At 36.2% G+C, this 25,856-nt stretch overlaps 2 protein-coding genes across 4 annotated transcripts in view; both read left to right on the forward strand.

The window, feature by feature from the left end:
* LOC135072122 (F-box/LRR-repeat protein 14-like) overlaps window positions 1–9,666 on the forward strand; it is an 82,567-nt gene extending 72,901 nt beyond the window's left edge. Inside the window, exon 4 of the transcript XR_010257356.1 lies at window positions 9,459–9,666. The gene's annotated coding sequence lies outside the window, so the exon portion shown is untranslated. The remainder of the gene's footprint in view (window positions 1–9,458) is intronic.
* On the forward strand, window positions 1–25,837 carry LOC135072178 (uncharacterized). 3 transcript variants are annotated; one of them, XM_063966137.1, is made up of 5 exons: window positions 1–390; window positions 20,776–20,882; window positions 21,350–21,494; window positions 23,841–24,015; window positions 24,398–25,837. In XM_063966137.1, exons 1-5 carry the CDS (start codon window positions 215–217, stop codon window positions 25,184–25,186), a joined length of 1,392 nt encoding a protein of 463 aa, XP_063822207.1. In that variant the 5' UTR covers window positions 1–214; the 3' UTR covers window positions 25,187–25,837. The 3 variants fall into 3 exon arrangements, with proteins under 3 accessions (XP_063822207.1, XP_063822211.1, XP_063822216.1); XM_063966141.1 differs by having other exon boundaries at window positions 21,359–21,494; XM_063966146.1 differs by having other exon boundaries at window positions 21,362–21,494.
* Window positions 25,838–25,856: the final 19 nt, after the last annotated feature.

A 25,856-nucleotide genomic window follows, 5' to 3' on the forward strand; every position in this document is an offset into this window, starting at 1 on the left:
CGGCGGGCGCCGGTAGTGTAGCCCCGCGCGCGACGCCGAGCGCCGCGACGTTGCCGATCTCGCGCGCAAACAAACACCAATTAGATATCTCGCGCGATTAAACGATACAACTTTATCAACGCGATAGCTCACTAGTGTGATAACAGATAAAGTACGAAGTGGTCGACGCCTGCACTGTGTATTATGTAAAAGTTTAACAAGTGAATCCTCAATCATGACTGCCATGGCGGGTCCACGGAAGTCCTTCTCGATCCACGACTATCCAGAGCACCTGAACCCTTTCCACGAGGAGGACAACCACAACAAGATCAGATTCTGGACTATTGGGAGGAAGCTGAATCGTTCCAACAGCATCACTTTCTCTGGGATTAAGGATATCAAGAACTCATGGTGAGTACACAGATTTTTGTAGTTTAATAGAGCTGGTAAATATCGCGTGTTTTGGATTAAAGTAGGTAAGGAAATACCTTTAGACCTACCTTTCAGTTTCCTTCTTAACTAATATGTAACTACAAATTATAACCGCCTAGCCTTGGTTCTGATTTGTAGATAATTCAAGACAGGTATTTTCGATCAGCAAGTAGCAAAGTTCTTAATTGATTACGTATAATAATTACTTATTATTAACGATGCACTTTATAAAAACAATTATGCACTCATGTTGTTATAATAAATATAAGACGAATGCACAATCTTTAGAAATCGCATTCTATCACGTGGGTCTGAAACTGGTTTTCTGCATTTTCATTATTAGCTCTAAACTAATAATGACGTGGTTCAATGAGATGACGGATGATGTAGGTAGATAAGACGTATCATAATGAAATCAGTAATTAATAAACGTCGTATCATAAAAATATAAATCATGTGACAGCAACGTTTGGTGACTAAAAATCTAAAGGATGTCATAAGAAATGTAGAGTCTGATAGTGATAAGATATTATAGCATTGGCTTACTTATTAATACCCAATCAATTTCCCCAAACAATGTGACTATGCATTTGTGGAAAAGCATTCTTGATTCTATAGTTTACTCTTACTGTAATTTCATAATCTTTCGACTTTCTTACCACAATTTCTATCCTGACCACAAACCATAACACACAATACGTAATCATTGCATCCGTATCATGCAGTATGTATCGTATTATAATAATGTAATAATAAATGATCCTCACTTCTTTTAACCATAACACAAAACGCGACGTCGTTCATTAAAAACAAACAATGTGTCTTTCCGTGACCTTCCTGCATAAATAAGTTGCTAAACGTCTGTGTCTGTGCATTTTGTTTAATGGGGGCAACCCCCACACCTTTGATTAATCTTAGCGGTGTCTAAAATACTGCCATTTTCATTGATTATTTAGATAAAATATTTACTATTTGTTCATGTTTAGTTTTCTGACCTCTTGCAGCAATTGCACAAAAAATAACCCAACCTTTTTATAAAAAAATCGATGCCACGACTCGAGAGACTCCTTGTCCTCTATTTCATATTCAGACATGTTATTTAGATTTGAATATTCATACTTACATAAATACGTACCTAGGTACTTGAAACATTTTCAGCTTTGCGAGGATGTGTTATGGCGACACATTGTTTGCGTTATGACTTGGGCACGATATAGTCAGCATTCCACTTAACATTATCTCTGCAATCTGCAATGGCTCAATGGTCATCATTGCCTATTGCTAATTTGCATGAGTGCGAGAATTATTCTATACTTGACGTTACTAACTTGGAAAAATTTAATATTAGATGCCAGAGGTAGGTATCTTCTATTTTCCGCAATATACCTTCTCCGAGCAGCATTAAAATTGGTCTATGGCTCTACAATAAGACTTACGTAAGTTTATTTATGGATTATAGAATGCAACGAGAGTTTATATTTATCCGGGACTAAGGACCTTCACTACGTTCCGCTTTCTCATTAAACAAGTGATTATATTGCCATTGTCTTGCAGCTATGAGAATCATAACTGAAATGGTAGCGTCTTCAGAAGTTTATTGAATGAGTTGGAGATGCCGACAGTCACGGAGGAGGTGAGCAAATACTGTGCCAAATATAAGGAGAGAGAGAGATACGCGGCCTCCACTGCAGAACCTTTACCAGGCAAATACTACAGTTGGACCAAAGATGCTAGAAGACTAGCCTACTTTGTGAATGAATGAAGACCGAGGGAGAGAATTTACAGAACTTCAGAACATTAAAATAAAGACAAAACATCTGATTATGACCAAGTAGATTGCAGATACAAAATGAAAAAAAATCAAAAATGTGCAGTTTGATGTGCTATAGTCTGTATCTACCGACAGAGTAAGATGGCGGGACCTACACAAGTCTTTTGTTATCATATCAAGCTAGGGTCCGACGGAATAATGCAAGTGTCGTAAGGAGTATTTTTAGCTCTGGAGTCATTATTGACACTGCTACAGCGTACATTTGAATATGCAACGTGATTGGTATTTCATTAAGTTAATACGTGTACAGACTCAAAATTCAAAACTTAGAATGTTTTGCCAACAGACTATCAAGAGAGTTACTTAGGTATAAAGTTCCTTTGAGTTTTTCCTTGAATTGCATCAAAAGATGTGAATAACCCACTTCTTTGAAACGTGATTCACTTTGTACGTTGCCAACAGATACTTGAACATATTTTTGAAGTTATGGAAGTATCTAATTGCATCAATCGGCTTTTAATCTAAGATATTCGCAGGAACTCGCGCAAGTAATAGGCTAGTTGCCTAAAAAAATTTTTTTAGTCCGTAATGTTTAATATCAAAAAATATTGGACACGTATAATTTTATTTGTCAATCTAACAAATAATAACATAGTTATGGTGCGTTGAAGTTGCGCACGACGTCACAACTTGCGGCATTTTTAAGCAAGCGTTGACGTCACGGGCCTCTTCTTATGAACTTTGGGGCGCTTTATCTCTTTAAATTTTCATTAGTTTGAAAAAGTGAAAAATACGAGTAGAGTATTTTTTGATAAGTTAACTGACGGACTAATTAAAACTCTTGCTTTTTGACCCAGGCAACATCCCCATTCTAGATATTTGTTACCAACTTTAAAAGGCATCGATTTCAGTAACTGTATTTTTTAAACACCTTTGTATGTATTCAGCTTTACTTTCCCTACACATTTGTTTTGGGTCTTGTTAGTTAGTACATACTTAGTCATATAATAGTGATAAGAGAAGTGCAGAGAAGTTTAAATTTAGTCATTTAGTCAGCCACAATGAAAATAATTAATATTACAATAGACAGATAACTTAAAAGTACAACCAATGAGGAAAACATGTTTTGTAGGAAATGTAGAGCAAAAGCACAACAAAGTGTATTCTACTAACTGGTATTTTAGAAAACTAACCTAAAAAAACAATATTAGTACTTAAGTAAAAAATATGCAATTAATTTATTCCAAATTGACATTTTCATTTACTAGTTAGTTAATGTCTTTTGTTTTTATTAGAGAAACTTTGTCTACGAGTATCGTTGTCACTGCAACATAAATGTAGGGTAGTAAGCCGTATTAAGGACCAATTATTAAGATATACTTATTTTATTAATTTGCAAAAAGTCGTAGCTTTAATGCAATTGCAATAAGGTTGCAAATGCTCTGATAAAGATACTATGAACGTCTCTACCAATCCAAATAAAATGAATCACAATCAGATAACCCACTATCCCATCAAAAACAATACTTGTCAAAAAAACCAAGTCTCGCAACTCAGTTGTTCTACGGTAAAAAGTTGTGAGATCCATGTAATACCAAGTCCAGGCCAGGAAATCTTTAACGTTTTACATAAATATATTGACTTGGCCATCGCACTAAATAATTTAATTTACACGTGTTTTCATGCGATGGCCAAGTCAATATATTTATGTAAAACGTTAAAGATTTCCTGGCCTGGACTTGGTATTACATGGATCTCACAACTTTTTACCGTAGAACAACTGAGTTGCGAGGCTTGGTTTTTTTGACAAGTATTGTTTTTGATGGGATCTCATTTCTTTTTGTATTTTGTAGACAGCAGTTATGTATCTAGAAAACTGGACCGAAATTGAAAAATTTTACTCGACTTGGCGGTTGCACTACCGTGCCCCCAAATCTCATTTCTTTTTGTATTTTGTAGACAGCAGTTATGTATCTAGAAAACTGGACCGAAATTGAAAAATTTTACTCGACTTGGCGGTTGCACTATTTTAGTTTTTCCTTGATTCATACACCAAACACTACTTATATTCCAAATTTGAAGCTTCTAGGTCTGCTAGAAGTGCCTTAGAATTTTGATGATCGGTGAGTCAGTGAGTGACAAAATTAAGTAACTTTGACCCGTTATAATTCCTAAACTACTGGTTCAAATTGAATGAAATTTTAAATATACCGTGTCTTTACAATGCCTGCATAGCTAATGAAAATTCAGCCTTCTAGTTTTATCCACAACGAAGTTACAGGCAGTCGAAAATGGCCTGAATTGCTTCGAGAAAAGGATGGTACGGCCGTGCCGCTTTTTTGCTCGACTTGGTGGGGGCACTGCCGTGCCCCCAGATTAAACACATTTACCAAATCTACACAGATATCATGAAGTAAAGCGTGTGTTGGCTTCGATCCAAATGTTTCATTTGGTTATGTGCCTACTTACTGCAATATGATTTGCATAAAAAGTATTTTGGTAGTTAATTTTATAACAACCGACCCAAATGAACATGAAAATCACCGCGGATAATTGGTTAAAAGAGGTCTTGATAAGGAGTTTAAAATTACAAAATAATTTTGTATAAATTTTCCTAAATTGATTGGTTTGACGTTCCGAAAATATCCAAGTCTCTGTGCTTAACAACAGAGAAGATAAACGTGAAACCATTTTCCTAGACTGATTAATTGATTTTCCACGTTACAATAGGTCCAGCCAGTGTATTATAAATCGATCGATATGATGCAATCTACAGCACGTGCACAAACAATATTTTCAGCTCACTGCGTTGGTTCAGAATGTCGAGTTTCAGAAAGTAACACGCGTCCCGTCACTGAAAATATAAATAACATAGATTATCCTAACGTGGAAATTGATAAGTTATAATATTTCACCCTAATGTGAACATTCATCAATCAATCAATCTCATCACTATCCCAAAAATTTTTTATAGTCAATTCAACTGTCAGAGTTAAGGCGTGAAATTTTATTGTAACAAACAGAATAGAATTACATTAGTTTTGATTTCCCTCAAAAATGATTAAATATTTTGATGAAACCTAATCAAAACTTCGCTCGTTTTAATCTATTTAAATTGAGTGCATTTATGAACTGCATCCCATAAACAAGTGTTGCAATTCATGCAGTGCATTAATACGGCCTTGTGAATTTTATTGTGGTGGCTTCTTGTGATATGATACGTGGTAACTGGTATGCGCGTACTAAGTAGTAATAGTCCAATCAACGAGGAGATTCGTTGTATGGAGACATCCGAATAATTCGTCCGTCAATGAAACTTGGCACATGGTGAAAGTAGGTAATATAGATCATAGATATGCAAAAATCCAACAAAATTTTTTTTGGGAAGTTATGTTTTTTGACCTAAACATGAAAATCGTTAATAACTCTCTGTGTAAAAATTCTCAGCCTGAAATTCTTTCTGTATACGTACCTATGTACTACTTAGAATATGTATGTAAAAGAATCCAACACTTTTTCGATTTCAGAGATACCTGAAATTTAACTTTTAACATTTTGCACTATAACTTCTACTGAAAAATTACTCTGCTGATTTTTATTTTTTAATACGCTTTTATATGTTCAAATACATAGCTTTTCACAGTAATCCAATAGATTTTCCTTTACTATGTTATAGTTCTTATTTTTACGTAATTACGTCGTGTGAATAATTGCTCCGTCCATTTTTATACATCTGTTGACCATTTGATAATATATTAAAACAGATTTATCAATAATCCAACAAATTTTCGAACGTTAACTATACTTTTAAGGATATACTGCACGCGGGCAATGTAGTTCGCGGGCTAAAGTCAGCGATACGCTCTTATTACTACTGCCGTAAGGTTGACATTTCAAGTAACAAACCCATCCTTATCACTCGCGCGTAATTGTATTGCTGTCGCACTCGCACACTCACTGCGGCCGCATGTTCCACAGTTGATAAAGATGGTTAGATGGGTCATTGGACGAAATTCTACGTACTCGGCGACCGGGCTTTAGTTGTTTGTAGTAGTTACTAATTGTTGCAGACAGGGAACATAATCTATGACATGCGCAAATGATAGCTCTTATGATGAAATAATTCTTTGACTGTACATTTATAAAGTCGATTAAAAATAAATAACATATTATTCTTCAAATACATAATTGTAATCCACTAATTTAAGCTTCTGAATAATGAATTAAAAACACTGTGACGTGATTAAAACTAAAATCACAAACTAAGCATGCATTGTCAAAAGTTAAATAAAAACGAAAAATAACCTCTTCAAAACAAAACACACGTATTCATGGTCAGGGCAAAATCCATTATATTATTATGATCGATATTTAATTAATTTAGTTGCGTATCGCTGAGTGGTGCAATTCGAGGGTTCACAGGCTATATTTGCATTAAGCGACATCTTGGGCGATATTGAGTTATATTCGGAATTGCGAGAATTTTCTGCGTTGTTTGAGCTCGGTTTGTAGCGATCTGAACACTTTATTGTCGCTTGAAACATCAGTTTTAGGTCTAGTCCGAATCTAGTTTGTCTGATACGACATAAATTGTAGAAAAATAGGACTTCATAAAATGATTATGAAATTGACATAAGTGATTTTGCTTGAAAACTACGCAACAAAAGGCATTTGAATCTGAAATTTATTATTGGTGTCGCTTTAAACATGCAGCCTGCACTTGAAATTCATACTTGATGTCGCTTAAAACATTTTAGCCTGCACTTGAAATACAAAATACAAATACAAATATTTTATTATGAAACACATGTTACATTGTAATTACAAATTAGCCTTATCCATTTAAGTTTTTAAAAAACTTGTCCTAGGATAAGGCTGCTCTTCACAATGTTTAAAATTTCTAACATGAGTAGGTAACTAATAATTTTACGTTTAACAATTCCACGAAGCTCAGCAATATGTTATAAACAAAATTTTATAAAAATCTCTATGAAAAACATAAGAAATTAACGCACTGCTTTTAATTATGATCATAATTCACTAATTAATAGTTGTGTGTAGTAGTGAAATACATACATTATTGTCACTTAAAACATTTATTCTGCAACTTATTTTAATACGATGCGCTTAAAATATTTTGATATTTAACGGAAATTTTTGTTACTTGGTGGATGGATAGACTTTTTTTCTCGAACTAATTTAACAACCATCTGTCGCACCGAATCAGACATAAATTATTAAAAATGTAAGTGGTGAAATTTAAAACCTTTTTCTTTTACCGAAATTAGGAAAGCTAGTTCGTTAAGATAGATGACTGGCATTAAGTCCGCCTTCTGTACAGTATTCTGTGCAAGTGAGTTCTAAATAATAATAGGCAATATTTTGTGTAAATTGTCGGATAAGATAATGCATTTTGGCCGCACGTGCCCCCTGTGTCGCTGAAGTCATCCGTTTTGGACAAAACAGATATGTACCGTTTCTCCCAAACCCGTCCTCAAGATACGGCTTGAGCCGAGGTTTCAAATTAATATTCAAAATTAAGAGCTGTAGCAAACCGTATGTATTCGGTACTGAGTAACGGGTCCCTGCGCCTAGTACCAAATAAGATTGATAATTCATTTATGGAAAAATGGTATTAAACTTTTTAATAAATTACCATAAACTGTTGTAGAATTGCCCATTCATAAATTTAAAGTACATATTAAAAACAGCTTAATGAAAAAGGGCTACTATAAAATTGATCATTATAATAAAAAATAAAACTGTTTAGATTCTTTAAACTGCCTAGCTCGCATTAATGCTTATGTACGACTATAGTGACTGAGTTTCTTGCGCTGCTTCTTCTCAGCACTGGCCCATTTATTGTCCTGAAGCAGTGGTAGGGTTAATACTGGGACGTTTAGAAGCGCTTTTAAAAGCCTTTATTTACATTGCTAGCATCAAACGTAACAGATTCTGCTTCCACTGCAGAAGAGAGGGCCATAAGGCCGACACTTTTGCATTGGACCAGAATGTTCTTTCTTCTTCTTCGTTACAATAATGTAGATCTTCTTCGTTACAATAATGACCAACGTTGAGGCGTTGACGTTGCTTGTGGAGGCGTAGTCAGATACGCAGTTTCCTACTGTTTTGGCGGATGGAAACGGTTAGTGACCTACCCGACAGTGTTCTCAAATTGGACATTCGTCCTCGGCTCAAGCTCACTCTTGAGTGCTTCGAAGGGAAAGGTGGATCTCAAGTTGACCGCCAAAAGCGCACTAGACACTGGTTTAACAGAAGAAGAATATAGGACGATCGGTTTGGCCAATATCTCAATCCAAGCGGAAGTAAGACTAAAACTTTCAATAAAAATGGTTAATCTTCTAAGAGCTCCATTCAGGCTGATTCAGGTCCCTATAAGTAATATAGAACTACAATTAAGTTAGCCTTTTTATAACTTGTAGACTTGACTTACCATCGCGTTCGGTCTTGAGCCGATCTTTTTCGCCTCGTCTGCCACAGTGCGCCGCCAAGTTTTCTTGGGGCGGCCACGTTTGCGTTAACTTGTTTTACTTGTAGAGCAGGAAGTAAAAATAAACTAAAATTTCGCAGTTGCTTGGCACCTAAAACTTATACATGCCTGGGAATGCGCACTGTATCACCTTTTAGGACCAAATAATATTAAATACTTTAAAAAGCTATTTTGTGTCCTATTTGATTGTCCTGATATTATTCCGTCATAATATTTTAAAATACTATAAAATATTTTTGTTTTAGCCACCATTCTGTAAAATTTTTATCTTCTTTGTGAGGTCTATAATAAATGGCCACGTTTTGGAGCCATATGTCATCACTGTTAACATACACTGAAGTAAGTCAAGTCTAATACTTTCGTCTTTAGGCATTGAGATATTTTGGACGAAAAGATGTTATGTAGCTTCCCGAACGCTGCCCAGCCGAGCCAACGTGGATTCGATGATTGACCTCTTTCTCCAAATTGGACCTACCTAGTTGAATCTTTAGTCCAATACATAGCTACATGTCAATAATCTCGAGAAACGAACTGACTAGCTTGAATCATTTTAATATAGCGATGGTTGTTAATACAATTAGCCTTACAGTAAATAACCGCCTGTGTGTCGCTTCAATACTCTTTCCTGGACCTAATATTTTCAGTTTATGGCGCTTGAATCATTTAGCCTCTTTTTAAATAAAAGTGATTAGAACCATTTTGTACTAAGTAACATTTATTTCTGGAAAAAATAACTTTAAGAAAATGAATTCTAGACTAAATTAGGTACTATCGGGGACTCTTCCGCCTGACCACTTTGTAGAAATTTTAGCCTAAGCGCATCGCTCCGGTCACGTGCTCACCCCGTCTCTAATTGGTTACGCATTTTACTATATTTTTACTACGACCAATAAGAGACAATCAGGGCTTAGGTTGCAATATGAAATACCATTGTGCACTTTATTGTCATACGGTTAAGGTTTAAAACGAAATATTTCTTTTTCTTCAATCTTTCTTAGTTTTAGGCTGAGTTGCACCACCTAACTTTGACCGTAACCGTAACTATAACGGTAACCGGTGCTTTTTGTATGGAGTTTGACAGATTTTTGACGTTTGTCAAAGTTAAAGTAAGATGGTGCAACTCAGCCTTAGAAATTAATAATAGAATTTGGTTACAAACAAATAGATATTTGTATTTTTTTACCGATTGATTTTGTTTTGTGTTGACCCGTGCTAGTAATTGGACTGTTTGATTGCCTTTTTATTGACCTCCGCGCGATTACTGAACCATGCCTCTCAAAATAATTCTTAATTCTTATATTTACTTACAAACTTATCTATACATTGTTAACTGTTTAAGTATTATTTAGTTTGAAGTTTAATTGTTATTGATTTAAGACCTTGTGTAAAGACACTTAATGTGCAATAAAAAATTGAATTTGAAATAAAACTACATAAATATCATAATAATAATATTTACGATAACCAATTACCTGGATCATTGCTACCTAGTGCAATATTTGTATTAAATTGTAATAACGTAGATAAGTGTTTCTTTAAAACGGAAAACAAAAGTTGCTAATGTATTAAAAATAAATAGAAACCTATTATAGTTTTTCATTTACATTCAAGGATTTATGAAAGTTATTATGTAGCCAGATCTTACAATAATTGTTTTTAAGCCACAAATATTCCACTCTTTACTAATTAATTCAATAACATAATATTGTTTATAATTATAAGTTCCGAATAAAATGATTTTGTATTTCTCGCCTTAACTAGATAAACTAATATCATGAGATTTACACTCTTAATATCAACAATAATTATAGAAAGGGCTACTTTTTTCTCGGGAAATTGCACAGTTACCTCGGAATGTGCGATACCAATTTTGTGACCCGAGCGGGCAATCGCTAGTTCAAATTTTACACGAAGCGCCATATAATATTTTGTAGCGATTCTTTATTGGGTTTCAAATTGACTAAAATGCGACGCTGCCAAACGAGCGCTACGGATGCGGGTAATAAGCAATACTCAATCCTAAACGCTTTACATAGAGCTTGGTTTGCTAGGGCAAACATATACAGTGGTGCGCCGACGCTGCTTAGACCCGAAACATGAATGAACGGGGGCGTAGCATAATCGAGCGTGTGTGTGCAAACAATTTAGGCCCTTAAGGTGTCAAGGCGTCCGAGTCCCCGATTAGTACGTGGATTTATTTAAGGATATCGTTTGATATAAGGAGCTTTTTTGGGAAAAAAATATATTTTTCTAATCTAATTACCGCGCAAAAGGTCGTGGGTTCGATGTCCACCTTAGGCAGTTCGATTTTTTCAGGCAATCGAACCCTCAAATTGCAATACTCAGCAATACGAAACTAAATTCATTGAATATCGGCCATAAAATGGTTTTTGAATACCTATGTCTATGTGTGTTTTGTTAAGATAAGTTTTTATTTCATTGTATTTATGCATGCATAAAGTTTAGGTTTTTTATTACACCTACCTAGCTAAAGCCTGGTCCGTGAGCACGTAGAATTTTGTCCAATGACCCCAAGCTACCCATCCTTATCGCTCGCCCGTAATTCTGTTGCTGTCGCGCTCGCACACTCACTGCGTGCGCCCGTCGCACAGTCGCGATAGCAATATAATTACGCGCGAGCGATAAGGATGGGTAGCTAGGGGTCATTGGACAAAATTCTACGTGCTCACGGACCAGAGCAACAAATGACTGAGCGAGCGAGATGTCACTAGCAGCAACTTTGTGTAATAAAAAGAGATGCGTGATGCCGTCACCGTCACGTCAAACAGAACCGTTTTTTGCAAGGAAGGAATAATAACTTTATGTTTTTATGTAACTTTTGACAATGCATGTTTAGTTTGTAATTTTGATAAAATTTAATAACCCAGTGTTATTTTTAAGACAGGTAAATAAGTGTAAATAGAACATAAATTACATAATTAAACCAAATACTTAAAATTAAGGCGTATGGTGAAAAACTCGCTATGGATACGCGTCTACCTTCTGTTACTTGAAATGTCAACCTTACGGCAGTAGTAATAAGAGCGTATCGCTGACTTTAGCCCGCGAACTACATTGCCCGCGTGCAGTATATCCTTAAAAGTATATTTAACGTTCGAAAATTTGTTGAATTATTGATAAATCTGTTTTAATATATTATCAAATGGTCAACAGATGTATAAAAATGGACGGAGCAATTATTCACACGACGTAATTACGTAAAAATAAGAACTATAACATAGTAAAGGAAAATCTATTGGATTACTGTGAAAAGCTATGTATTTGAACATATAAAAGCGTATTAAAAAATAAAAATCAGCAGAGTAATTTTTCAGTAGAAGTTATAGTGCAAAATGTTAAAAGTTAAATTTCAGGTATCTCTGAAATCGAAAAAGTGTTGGATTCTTTTACATACATATTCTAAGTAGTACATAGGTACGTATACAGAAAGAATTTCAGGCTGAGAATTTTTACACAGAGAGTTATTAACGATTTTCATGTTTAGGTCAAAAAACATAACTTCCCAAAAAAAATTTTGTTGGATTTTTGCATATCTATGATCTATATTACCTACTTTCACCATGTGCCAAGTTTCATTGACAGACGAATTATTCGGGTTACAAACGCCTCGTTGATTGGACTATAAATCATCATTGTTAATTCTTACATCCTTTATCTACATTCTACATGCTGTAGGGGAACCTGGGGAGGGTTGATCACCCACTTTGATTATGCACTCTATTTTGTTTATTTTTTGTAGTATAGGAAAACTTTTTAAGCTAAACGATTTGGAAATTATCTATCTATTGATAGTTTGAATAAGAAGCAGATTGTGTCACAATTTAACTCATTATGTATTGAAACTCCTGATTGTAAACTTTTACCATGTGTCCCCGATATTAGGGAGACTTCTTCACCCTTGTTTGGGAGCCTTGATCCTGGGGAGATCAAGTCTCCCAATTGCGTGGGAGACGTGGTAAACAGATTTTTACCGTGTCTCCCCACGACTGATTATCATTGACTAAGTAACTCTATTTGCACTCTACAAAGCATATAGAAATAGAAAAACACACAACAAATAGCTATGTACCATACCTAGCATTGCTACAAGTTTAATTCCCACCAGTTAGATAACTTGATCCGCAGGGATCAAATCACCCATGATTGGGGACATATGGTAAACAGATTTTTAGCACGAATGTCAAATTCAGAGGGTTGATTCCTGTTTAATTCATTAACTTAATCCTTAGGAAATGAATTTGTGAGGAAATCAAATTCATGGTGATTCATGTCTTTTAATGATTAAATAGGGAACTGTATTATTTTTCCAATAACAACAAATTTTTAGTGATAATTCTTTTACTGTCCAAATAGTTAACATTCGGTATTAGAAATTGAAAACAAAAAGTTTCTTCTAAATATTAAGCTTATCTTTATAATAGACATTTTGACAATCACAAAGCAACCTTCAAATAATAGAATATTATTGTCATTTATCATTATCACGGTTATAGATTCAATTATAGGGACACCATATTGCTTTGAAGTCCCCTTCAATGTTTTTCCACCTAATACTGCAGCTACAGCATTTTTCAATTTTTTCTTGTCTATCGGTTTTCTCTTTTTTGATCCCCTCTTTGGTCGTATATTTTCGCGGCATTATTACCTAAAAAAATACATGTAATTATGACAGGTCAGAGGATTTACACTCAGATTTTTCGACGCCAAGGTAGACATGATCCCTCTCGGGGACACATGATCCCGGGATCATGTCACCCCCAAAGAAAAGGACAAAGTCTCCCCAAACATAGTGAGTTTATAAACCATGCCGTACTCAAAATGAATGTACATGTATTTCAAGTGAATCAAAGCTAATGTATACTCAAATAAACTACTAACAAAATAAACATAGTCACTAATAGCAATTACTTCATATTTTAATAAATAAATCCGACTAAAACTTACCGAAAATTAAATATCACACCGCGCGAATATTTCACCGTCCGCCATTTGCAAACCACTGACATTTGTTAAAGAGTGCTATGCTAGAGAGTGAAGTTAGGAATGAAGGAATCAGTGTTACCAGCTTAAAAAAACGTATCACGTTTGGTAAAACTTTTAAATAAAGTTACCAAGTGTCCCCTAGGGATCGACCCTCCCCAGGTTCCCCTAAGTAGGAAGGCAGGTAACTAACTACCGTACGTTTCCATATTTATATCGATGTGGCACTTTATTGTGAGTCGGCGATGATATTAATTAAAGTAAAACCACCACTTTTTGTATAGGAGTTAAAACGTGAAACCTTCCACCGTCCATGAGGTTTTATGAAGGTTATTGTTTAGAATATTATAGGTAGGTACTTACTGCTACCTAAAGGTCGAGATTTAACGTGAAAAGGTGAAGAACCTTTTTTTTAGCTAACTTCGAAAATTGTAAAGTATAAAATTACCCAACTCTACTAAATAGCTTGATATTTAGCAAATAGGCCTCATAAATAGAATACAATACGCGGTTAGAATGATTGAAATATATCCGCTGTAACCGGCTGCTGCTGAAGCAAAGTTCATGGAGTCAAGTACGACGGGCGCAAACCTCGCGCAATACATAAACAATACTAATTTACACCCACAATATAACTGATTGTAGTATGTATATGCCTCTGTATACGAGCCTCATATACACTACGACAATTGCACTATGAAACAATAGGGGCTTCGATGACTGATTGATTGTAAGTCAATGCTAAATTAACATTGATGATTTATTAAAATTTTCCGTTTGTAAACGCTGTAGTGTTGTAGGTATCCGACTAATCACGCGGCTGATTACTGATTGATTGCACAGACAAATAATTAAAATTAAACATGGTTTAAGATAATAGATTAATTAATCAAGAGGGAGTAGCTAGGGACTGAGTTTCTTGGGCGATTTCTTACCAACGCAACGGCAGATTTTTTTCCCGAAATGAGGGATAGAACCTATAAAAAACACTAAAAGGGGCTTAGCTATTAATTTCGGCTTCTAAATATGTATTAATCATGATTTAAAAGTAATATATCAGTCATGACTGTTAATTTTTGAGTCAGACATCCAGACTGGACCTCACATACCACATAAGGAGCTAATAGATGATGAATCAGTCTGCGTCTCGGGCAAGCATTGATCAACATTACTATTAAAAGTAAATTAAACCTACCCCAGATTTTAACAAATACATTATGCTATCAAACAAAACAAGGTAGGTAGGTAATTAAAAATAGGCTTAGTAGTTTTTAAGCCCATAGATAACAAAGACAGAAAAAACTATATTTTAGGACGCCTAGTTTCTAAATAAGACCCATTAAATTTTTAGCTAATGTCTGTCTGTACAATTTAAATTTGGATTAGATAGAGTTTAATTATGTTTATTGGGTATAAAAGTGACGTGATTTGTTTACTTTGTAGCAAGATTTTTCCACTACACTGCTTGTTTATCCAATGGTTGAAGTTCAGTACCAATAACGGTATTATGTATAATCTGTATGAATCATGGTTATGAGTTAACAAAGTAGTAACGTAGTGTGCTACCCACACCTCCCACTAGGTGGACAGACGGATCTGGTGGGGGTCGCGGGATCAGGCATCCGGGCAGGTCCGGTCGTTTTGGAAATCCTTGAGGAAAGCCTTTGTCCAGCAGTGGACGTCATTCGGCTGAAACGAACGAGTTAACAAAAACATAACTAGGTACTCTACCAACTCTACTCTATTAACCGATCACAAAATTTTCGAAGCCAAGATTTAAAACATGGAAAACCCAATGAAAATAGCCTCTGAAACTATTTGTAACTAACCAATTAAGAGCTCTTGGCAGTTAATGAGCTAATTATTTAAGTAACTGTAAACATCTTAGTAGAACAGACTTTACAGAATTACTTCACAAAGATAAGTCAGTGAGTGCGTCACTTGCTATGAAAAAATGTGATAAAATTATGTAGACTGCATAAGTGGGTCATGTACAGTTTGCTGTAGGAGTTAGCTACGACCTAACAACACGAGTTGGTGGTTAGCAGTTCGCTTCGCAAGGTCATAGGGCACAGCCTTCAGAAAGTTTTGTGTTGTAAAAATTAAGGATAGCAACCATGAAGGTGAAAAAGAGAACGTTTTTCTCTAAAATTCAATTTGTCTAGTGTCGTCTTAATTACTTCTTAAAATAAAAACAGAATTCTAAAAATACGAGTAGGATTTCTAATATTTTATTTTTGTATGCAATTTGAAATTGATGAGAAACATTTATAACCTGCTACCTATGTCTATTAAGGGAGGTAATTAGACCACCTATCAATTCAATCATTAACTTTTTATTTATTAATAACAATTTTGAAATAACGCCAGCTTACTCAACTGTAAACAATTTCAAACAATATTCAATGTATTCAATGACGAATATGCGTTTAATATAGGTAAATATTAAATAATAACAAAACTAACATAATTATATTATTTAGGTAGGTATATTTCGTTTACATTAACACATCCTGTGGGTAATTTCCCGTAAGAACGCAAATAACAAACAATTAATGGAAAATGTTAATTCTTTTTAGATACATGACGTAGGCTTACCTAAGCATAACTAAAAAGAGACTGATAGAGATGAGCAAAAACTAAACCAACTGATGGCTTGCCTGTCGCGAATATACTTATCAAAAAGTAGGATCCAAAGTTCCAAGTTTTGCATAACAACATTCAAGATAAGCAAAGCAATTATTGCACTACACTCGCGTCAGTCCAGTAGGTTCAAGAGCAGGTCGGGCAAATCTGGAATTATCTTTACGACCTAGGAGATTTAATGTCATGCACATGCCGGCTACTGTGCTGTGAGCTACAAACATGTGACATACAGTCATAAATCACAGGTTATCTCCTACACAAGTGCTAATGCAATCTTTATAGAAACTATGGTTAATTAGGACACGCATTCTTCGCTATAGGGTAAAATAAGAACCCTTTTATACCTCGTTTCTCGACTAAAGTTAAAATTCTATCCATGGCCGATCAACGATGACCATATTCATGAAGTCTATCCAAGCATAGCCATAACGGCGGCACGAAAATAAAAAAGCTTTTTACATTAAGTATGCAGGAAGGAAGTTAAGGGGACAATGTATTAATAATATTATGGTTCATTATTGATTTAAGTGTGTGTTGGAATTTAGTTCAAGGTCTTCCTTCAGTCCAAAAAACAGAACATCAGAAAATGGTACGACATTCACCATTTTATATTCTTTAACAACCGCGCCGGCTGCTTTTCCGGAACTTAGGATACCATTTTCTTTTCTTAAACGTCCGGCTGCTTTTCCGGAACTGGAGATACTTTTTCTGGTAGTAGAAAAATAAGTTATATAAAAGTACATACCTAGAATAAGTTGTTTTGATCCCAAAATTCATTCACCTGTGCTCACATGGCGAAGTCCGCGTGGGCGACAGCGGCCGGGCGCGTCACGCCGCAATTGCGCCCGCTCAAGTGGAATCAAGTGCACTAAACTTCCATTACTTTTGTCAGAGTTGCGCCTACAGACATCCGTTAACGGGTCGTGAGAGCTCTTCGTGCGGTCGACTAAATGCTCTGATCGTAGACCTTAAAATCATCTTCATAAAGCCTTTTTTCGAACCTTATCTTGCGCACGGTCAGCTGCCGCTGGTCACGCGCAATTGTTGTGGAAACCGATTATAGCTTATCCATTCAACTGTTTTAGTCGATCAGATCCATCCTTTGGAAACTAAGTTATAGGTAGCTAATTTCCACTTCCAGTTTCTTAACCTTATCAAGGTGTAGAGATTCATCTTGCGTCCATTAAATATGGCATGTATTTAAATGATCTTTTTAAATTAGCAAAAACGGCAAATAAAAAAATCTAAATGGTCATCTATTTTAATGATTGATCCTCTTTCTTTGAGACATAAAATAAATAAAATCGATCGACATTTTAACCTCTTTTGAACTACGCAAAAAAAAATTGAGATGTAAAAATTATATCTGATCGTTACTTGTTGGTCCTCAAAAATAAAATAAATGAGCACCAAATATTCAATATTGTGATACTTATTTAACCCTTTCGCACCTGAATGAAACGATCGTGAGTTTCTTCTTTGAAAAATTATAAGTTCGCGCCAAATTCGTTTCTCCGCGCCAAACCGACCTCACTTGATCGTGCGCTTATCGATCTAACGAATAAAAAACTGTTTTGGCGGCTAAATGAATCAGTAGCCGAGAGCGCACCGGAAAAATGGCTGCGTTTCTTGACCCCGTCACTGGACGTCGTAAGTAATATTTATTTTATTGCAATTTTCGTAGGAATTCATTGATATTTTGATTGTATTACATCATTAAGTGTATGTTGCATCTGAATAACTATAAATTTCTTCTATATTCTTAGCAATTACTTATTAGATTTATGAAAAAAAACCCAGCTCACTATCGTGATATCTGGGTTGCAATTGTACCAACGCATGATCGTGACTTTTAAGGTTTTTTTTACATTTGCCATTGAACAACGACCTCGTTTTGGGCTTCCTCGACGAGGGTGACTGTTCCGAGTTGGACTTTGTCGACAACGACCAAGAGTTTATCCCTCCGCAGCCGGAAAATGATGAAAAACCTGAAGTTGAGCTATCTTCTCCGCCTCACCCATCTGTGGCAGCTGGGCAATTGAATATCTAAGAGGAAGTCTACGTCTGATAGTATGGATGGTAGAAAAGCAGACCCATCTTGTTCTAAAAAGTCAAAGCAGACACCTTGTTCAATAGTAACTTTCATATCCTAGGATCGCAATGTACTGGCGGTATTTCACTCCTGCCCATCGTCTGCAACTTTACAAGGCGCAGGTTCGGCCTCATATGGAATACTGTTCTCATCTTTAGGCAGGTGCGCCCCAGTACCAGCTTCTCCCTCTGGACCCCATTGAACGGAGAGCAGCTTGAATCGTTGACTGCCAGGACATTTCGGATTTGCTTGACCCCTTGGCGCTGCGTAGAGATGTATCCTCATTGTGCATCTTCTATCGCATGTATCACGGGGAGTGCTCCGAAGAATTGTCCGGACTTATTCCTGCCGCCACTTTTCGCCACCGATCTACCAGACAGCACTTCCATCCACTTAGATGGTTGGCAGTCCACAACAGTACGTTTCTCTAGAAACTTCCTGCCCCGTACAACCAAACTGTGGAATGGACTGTCGTCTGCGGTGTTTCCGGACGGATACGACCTGCAAAATTTCAAGAAGAGAGCGTATCTTCACCTTAAAGGCCGGCAACGCACCTGTAACGCAAGGACAGTACTGGGGGCACCTCAATCGACATAGTAAAGTTGTACAGCCAGAAAGGCCTTTTAGTTAATTTCTTCGTTTTTGTGTTAAATTTTTGTTTCCTAAGAAACATGAGTTTATCTCGCAAATGAACATGAAAATGATCTCATATAAAATTATGTGAATTTCGTTTAGTTTCTAATTTGTCTGTTGAAAGAACATTTACATTCCAATGAAAACAAAATACTGTAATGTTGTACCTAAGCTATAATGTTAGCAATTATTAAATAAGTATTTTCTAATTACCAGATGCATTTTATTTCATTATAAATATTTTTCTGATAAGCGGACATTATCATTGCATAAAAATCTCATCAAAACTTATAAATGCACGATCGTGAGTTGGTAGAAGTCAGCCCCAGAGCTCACTATCGTGATATCGACTTTCCAAAGTCCTGTTATACGCTGGATTTTTTTTACTATTTTTTACATTAATATTACCACTTCTTTGCCAAAATAATATAGTTTTCATTGCAAAACAAAGGAACGAAAATCTCAGGTGCGAAAGGGTTAAATAATTCAATTTGTATAAATTATTTTTTGTCTATATCAAATAATCTTCAAAATATTTATGTTATGGTACTTATTTATATTAAGTTGTAGTCAAAGGATGGAAACTATTTAAAGGCACTTGATGTTCAAAGATTTTTTTTTATTAAAAAAGCATACTTAACACGTTCACACTGCGTTATCGGGTCGAATTGACCTTAGGTGCTGGATGCGTTGGTGCGGGATGGATATATTCAGTCTTTTCAGTAGTACGAAAGATAAATATTGTTTTGCAATTGTTTCGTCAAACACAGTAAATATTTGGAAAAAAAAAAACTTATCAGATCCTTACGACCCGATGTCGCACTAAAAGTAAACAAATATCGTTTAATGCTTTTATCGTGTCTAATCGACCCGTTGATAGATGACTTTATGGTCATTGATCACGGTCGAGATCGGTATACTAAGAGAAAATCAACCTTGCGATTTGAAAAAAATAAAGAGGTAAAAATTATGATGTCGGGTTCAGGGATGTCAGAAGTAAGAAATTATTTTACATAGCGCCTCTAGTCCCAAACTAAGCAAAGCTTGTAATTTAAACAAACATGGCAATGTACCATTCTGCTTGCTTATTGGCCGCTAAGCCCTTGGCCAACTCAGTAACCAATGACGGACGATTGTCACTCAACCACAAAGTACCGCGTAAATTATAAGATATTTTTTAATCAAAAATATTAACCAATAATATTTTTTGTTAGATCAAATATATTTTAAAGTTAAGTTATACATAGATCGAAATGTATTTATTAGGTGATCAATATTAAAAGGCAAACTTGATATAAAAATCATCAAATTAACAAAATTAAAGATCAATAACTAAAAAAGAGGATCAAATATTATTTTTGTTTACCAAATATTAAAAGAGTATGTTAAACATAAATATTATGTTACCTTTAATGAAGATCATTCATAATTTATCCGTAGATCAACTAAAATAGACCCAATAATTAATATAAAGATAAAATATAAGTAATAAAAAACATCATTTATTTTTAAAAGTGCACATACAAAAAAGATCAATTAGTTTTTAGAGGATCAAATAATATTGTCCCATTAAATATCAGGTCAAAATGCTGCCAAGAAATATATTATAGAGTCTAATTCCAACATAGAACAACACAACAACTGATCTTAAAACCACCGATACAGCACACTAATTTCATAAATCTAAATGAATTCGTGCTTTTGTTTCAGGGCATTCCGATCTTTCATGAAAAAGGGGAAAAAAGGGCAACAGAACGAGAAAACTTCACAAGCAAACGGAGAGAGCAGTCCTATAGTTTACCGACGTGCATTACAATGTAAGGAGCTTTAGCTATAGTATTAGATATGCACTACAATATAAATAATATGTACTTGTTTACGTCTACCTACCTTAAAAATTATATCGTAATCTTTTACCTGATCCATTTTTGATAAATATTCGTAATACATAATGACTATTTATACTTCAATGATAAACTTATCCTGCATTTTTATCTTTGCATTCATATTATTTTAACTAAGTACTAGTATCAGATGAAAATATACCTCAAAGGCTCATCATTACGATATTTAATCTCCATTACAGGAGGGACGACCCTCTCTAATTTGCCACAGGCTAATGGGTTTTGGCCCATGCTGGCCAGACTGGTTGAGGCTTGATATTCGCATATTTCTCCCATAGTCGCTTTCATTCACTAACTTTATCTTTACAGTCAAAGTTTTCTTAGTTCATCACACGAAAATAGGCCTTAAAAGCCCAATATAAGATGTATAATGACTTCAGACTCGTCAGCAGCTTCGCCAGGCGCCCGCAGCACGGTGGCGTCGCCGGAGCGCTACGTGTACGGGGGCTCCATCACGCCGCTCCCGCGCTCGCGCTTTCAGGAGCGACTGCGCAGCTCCAGCCAGTATGAAGTCAACTCCCTGAGGTTAGTTGATCGTTTAAGGCAAATGACATCCACTGATGTACAAACTTGACTTACTTAAGGTCCTACGTCCCCTAGATGTATTTTTGCCAAAATGACGTCTACTGCTGGACAAACTTGACATAAGGTCCTATGTCCCCTAGATGGGGCAGAGAGCGTCCACAACAGTCCTCCATCGCGTTCGGTCTTGAGATTCAAGTTTGATCTCGCTCCAAGTCTTGCCGATTTTCTTCGCCTCGTCTGTTACAGTGCGCCGCCAAGTTTCCTTGGGGCAACCACGCTTGCGTTTTTTTATTGCGCTGGACAAAGGCGTCAAGGATTTCCATAACGACCGACGAGGTTAATTGCTTTGTATAACTATTGATAAGCAAGAGCACTTGGTAACCCCCGAAGGAAATGTTCAAGAATGAAGACCGCCACTTCACTATAGGTACTTACTTAAATCACAAAATTCTTAGTTATACGTAGTACCTACTTATTATTATTTTGTGGTTATACTTACAACGGGGAAAACTAAGAACAACACGAGTTGCTCTTATACCCCATTTCCGTGTCGGTCGCAAGTCATTGCATACAGGGTGTTTCTGTTAAAATAGATTCATATTGCTAAGCTTAAAAATTCCTGAAAATCATGTCTGGCGCCCATGCCCGTATTACTTAAATAGCGGGTTTAACGCAGACCGTCCCATTCGCATTTCGTCACGAATTCAAAAATGGACCCTTAATATCCAGCTGGTATTCGTTTGCTGTCTTAGATGTGGCTTTCTAAAGGTTCGCAGGTGGCGATCACTGCATTTTAGTCTGGTCGCCATCGCTGCACGCCGGCTGATCGCGTGTGATCGCGTTGGTTTGGCCGAACCTTAAATCCTTGTTTATTAGGGAATTAATGCGTAACTTTTAAGAGTTTCTACACGCGGAACTCTATCCCACTTTTATAAAACTCGTACAGGTTGGCCAATAATTAGATAGCTTATCTAGATAAACGCTTCAGTGAATCAACACTACTACTAGAGATAACAAATGTCCACATACCTATTCGATACTCTCATAGAGCAAACGTACCTCCATGGAGTAAACCTCAAGTTTAGCATAGTGGATTATGCTCATGTGTACCTAAAGTTACGGAGGTCTTAGGTATTATGTACTAACCACGAAGGTACTAACTGTAACTTATTAACTTTACGTACAGCACATAAATGAATACCACTATAACAACTTGTGGTCATAGATTAATTAATTCATTTGTTTTAAGGAGTTTCTAAAATTATGACGGTTCAACCTTGGGGTGCAACTGATTTCTGATCTGACGTTTGAAATAAAATTGCTTCATTTGCGTCATATTTTTGGCCGACTCTATCTTTTCTTCACATTTTGTAGAAAATGGGGCCCGTTACGAACACTAGTTTACACTCACGCAAGATAAAGATGTAAAATGATGTCATCTTTATGTTTTGCCTCGCTTATTAATGTTGTCATACTCACAATGACAACATTTTTAAGGCTATTGTGGCTGTTATTTTGCATTTATCCACATTCCATCATCTAGAAACATTAGAAAACATATGATTCATTTTTAAAACGGTTTTATTAGCAAAACAATATCATTATTACCAGTCTCAAGAATCAATGCATTTGCCACGTTATTCATTTTCACCTTGAGCCTTTATTTAAATATAATCTGAGTGCATGCGATGTTTTTCCTTCCGTTATTGACCTGCGACTGCGAGTTCAAAACAATTGACTACATGAATGATCAAATTCCTTGGTGTTATGCAACATGTGTTGTGAAACAGCCTCTGTGGTATAGTGGTAACTTGGTAAGACAACAAGATCATCTCTGATCCAGAGGTTCCGGATTCGATTCCCAGTGGGGACAAAATTTTATGCTCGCTTAGGGTGGTTGGGGTTGTTCCAAGTCCTCCTGACTCTATCATCGTCTTACCTAAGTCTGTACCTACCCATATCATGGCAGGCCGCCAGTTTCTCTGTGGTTCAACTGTAAGCAACCACTCGATGGCCCGTGCACCAATCCCAGTGTGAGTTCACTTCAAACGCATTCGATATCGACTATAAAATAGTGACATTAAATGTATGACGGATTGTACAGCGCCCCTAGCGGAAACTTTCAAGAACTAAAATCTTCACATATTTTTTAACGCAGTCGATGTCGAATGCGTTTGACGTAAACTCACACTACGCCCTAATTAAAAACGGCAGGACCTTAGATTTACACTCCCCAGTCCCCACGCGGCGGCCGCGCGGGCTAAACGGGTTGAAGAAGGCTGATGTCCGACTATTTCGCCAATCGACGCCCAAAACAAGATTAATATTTTTGTTTTTAATTTCCAGTGCGACTCCCCGCATGGCGCGAAGCGAGGTGACGGGCTCAAGACTGAGCGTGGGCAGCACCAACCCTTTCGACGAAGACGAACCTGTGCCGCCGGTGCGCGCGCGCCGGAAGAAGAAGCGCGCGCCGGCGCCGCCCGCCCCTGCCTCCGCCGACGTCTCTGCCACCACGCTTGATGTAATATACCTCTTATATTTATTCGCAAATCAACTACATTCGGGACTATTCCCGCCTCTCGCTCCCACCACTGCAACTCCTGTGTAGCCAGGATTTATTACAGCTTGATCGCCAATAAAAACCCAACCATTGAAGGTCAAGTTAACCTTAACTTCGAACTCCTCCTATGTTCTTCTGATTAATTTCGTTGCGGGTCCAATGACAGTTTAACTTTCCCCCCGGGACAAATCAACTATTCGTAAACTTTTAATAAACGGACAAACTGCAAACTCGTGTCCTTTATAAACACTATTGTCTGATGTTTACTAATTATTTTCGGACTGGTTACTGACGAGATAGATACTACGTAAATTCAAACCTAAATTATTATTTTGTTTTTCAGGTAAGCAACGACAGCTCTGAACTCCATATCAGTGATGTTAACGATACAAAGTTGACAAGCGCTGACGGGGAACTGGAATCGGAAGACTTAAACTTCAACGTTGAACTTAAAATTGTTGAGGACGAAGATGAAAAAGAACGTCGTATAAAAGAAGACACTGCGGCGTCAAAAGTTGAAGAAATCCCCGATGATAAAAACAAAGAAAATGACAAAGATCATGTTATACACAATGCTGATTCAGAAGATGATATTCTCGCGAAAACTAATTTTGATAAAGTTGACATTGTTAAGTATAGACGAAATTCAAGCGTAAACGATGATGACATACGATTGCGTCGCGGTAACCTAGAAGATTTTCACGCGCTGTCCAGCAAGAGAAGCAAAAGTCTTACGAATGCCCTTGACTCTAGCTACATGACTTACGACATAAACTTAAACGAAGAGAAGATAACGACTGATGCCAACAGCAATCAAGAGCCTCAAAAGGTGGTTTGTAAACTGTATGACGATTTGCCTCGAAAACAAAGCATCGACACTATATCAAGCACTGAAAAGGAGTTTATAGAAATTGATAAGGCGACGCGGGAGCTCGAACGAGAGATAAGCAAGTTAAACTCGGCGCTGAATGAAGATGACGATATCTTGCAGACAGGAGCGAGACATTCAGTTTCTGATATAAAACGAAGGTTCGACAAAACTGACGTTTCGTCGCCAAACCCTATTCCTAAGCCAAGGAGGAGTCATTATGGAGAACCTGGTTCTCCCTTGAACGGGAATATTCCTTCATAATATAAAACATTCATTAGGCTTTGTCTCGCGCGAAGAATGATTGAGCATGAAAGTGTTTAAAGGTTGGATCTCAAAGTTGATAGTCGTGCCTAAGAAAAAAACAGTGCCTTCAAAAGAGTAAAGAATAATAAAGATAACATACGTAATAGCAATTCATATTATTTTTGTAAGTTCAGTGGCATTTTACAACGGATAATAGATATTCTGCCATAAATTAATTATGCATTAGATTAAGACCTGATTGTGATAACTGTACATTACGTATAATTTTGCTTGTGTATAATTATTTTATATTCCAAAGATGCGTTGAAATATTGAATTCATTTAACCTGTAATTTAACCCAGTATGCAACCTTTTAATAATAAAGTACATACTTACATAGCTAAGTTTTATGTCAAAAGTAGAGATAACAGAGTAGATTTTTTATATCCCTTGTACATTATTTTATGTGTTTAGTACTCCAAACTGTGAAATTACTGTAAGATGCACATAGTCTCTATCAAAAGTTAATATGATAGCTTATGATAGTCCGCACATGAATGGCGTAAAAATGTACAAGAATCCTATTAATTATTATTATTTTCAAAAGGGAATTAGAAGTTTAATATTTATTACTAGTTCAATCGTTGTTGATAAATTATTACATTATATTATTTGAGTTTCATTTAC

The sequence above is a fragment of the Ostrinia nubilalis genome, chromosome 1 (genome assembly GCF_963855985.1).
Source record: "Ostrinia nubilalis chromosome 1, ilOstNubi1.1, whole genome shotgun sequence".
In the NCBI taxonomy this organism is placed as follows: Eukaryota; Metazoa; Arthropoda; class Insecta; order Lepidoptera; family Crambidae; genus Ostrinia; species Ostrinia nubilalis.

What these genes read in the sequence shown, in the direction of transcription:
- LOC135072178 (XM_063966137.1), top strand. Translation starts at nt 215, where the DNA reads ATGACTGCCATGGCGGGTCCACGGAAGTCCTTCTCGATCCACGACTAT. An exon ending in AAGGATATCAAGAACTCATG is followed by an intron (nt 391 to 20,775) that starts GTGAGTACACAG and finishes CTTTTGTTTCAG; the next exon opens with GGCATTCCGATCTTTCATGA. An exon ending in TATGAAGTCAACTCCCTGAG is followed by an intron (nt 21,495 to 23,840) that starts GTTAGTTGATCG and finishes TTTAATTTCCAG; the next exon opens with TGCGACTCCCCGCATGGCGC.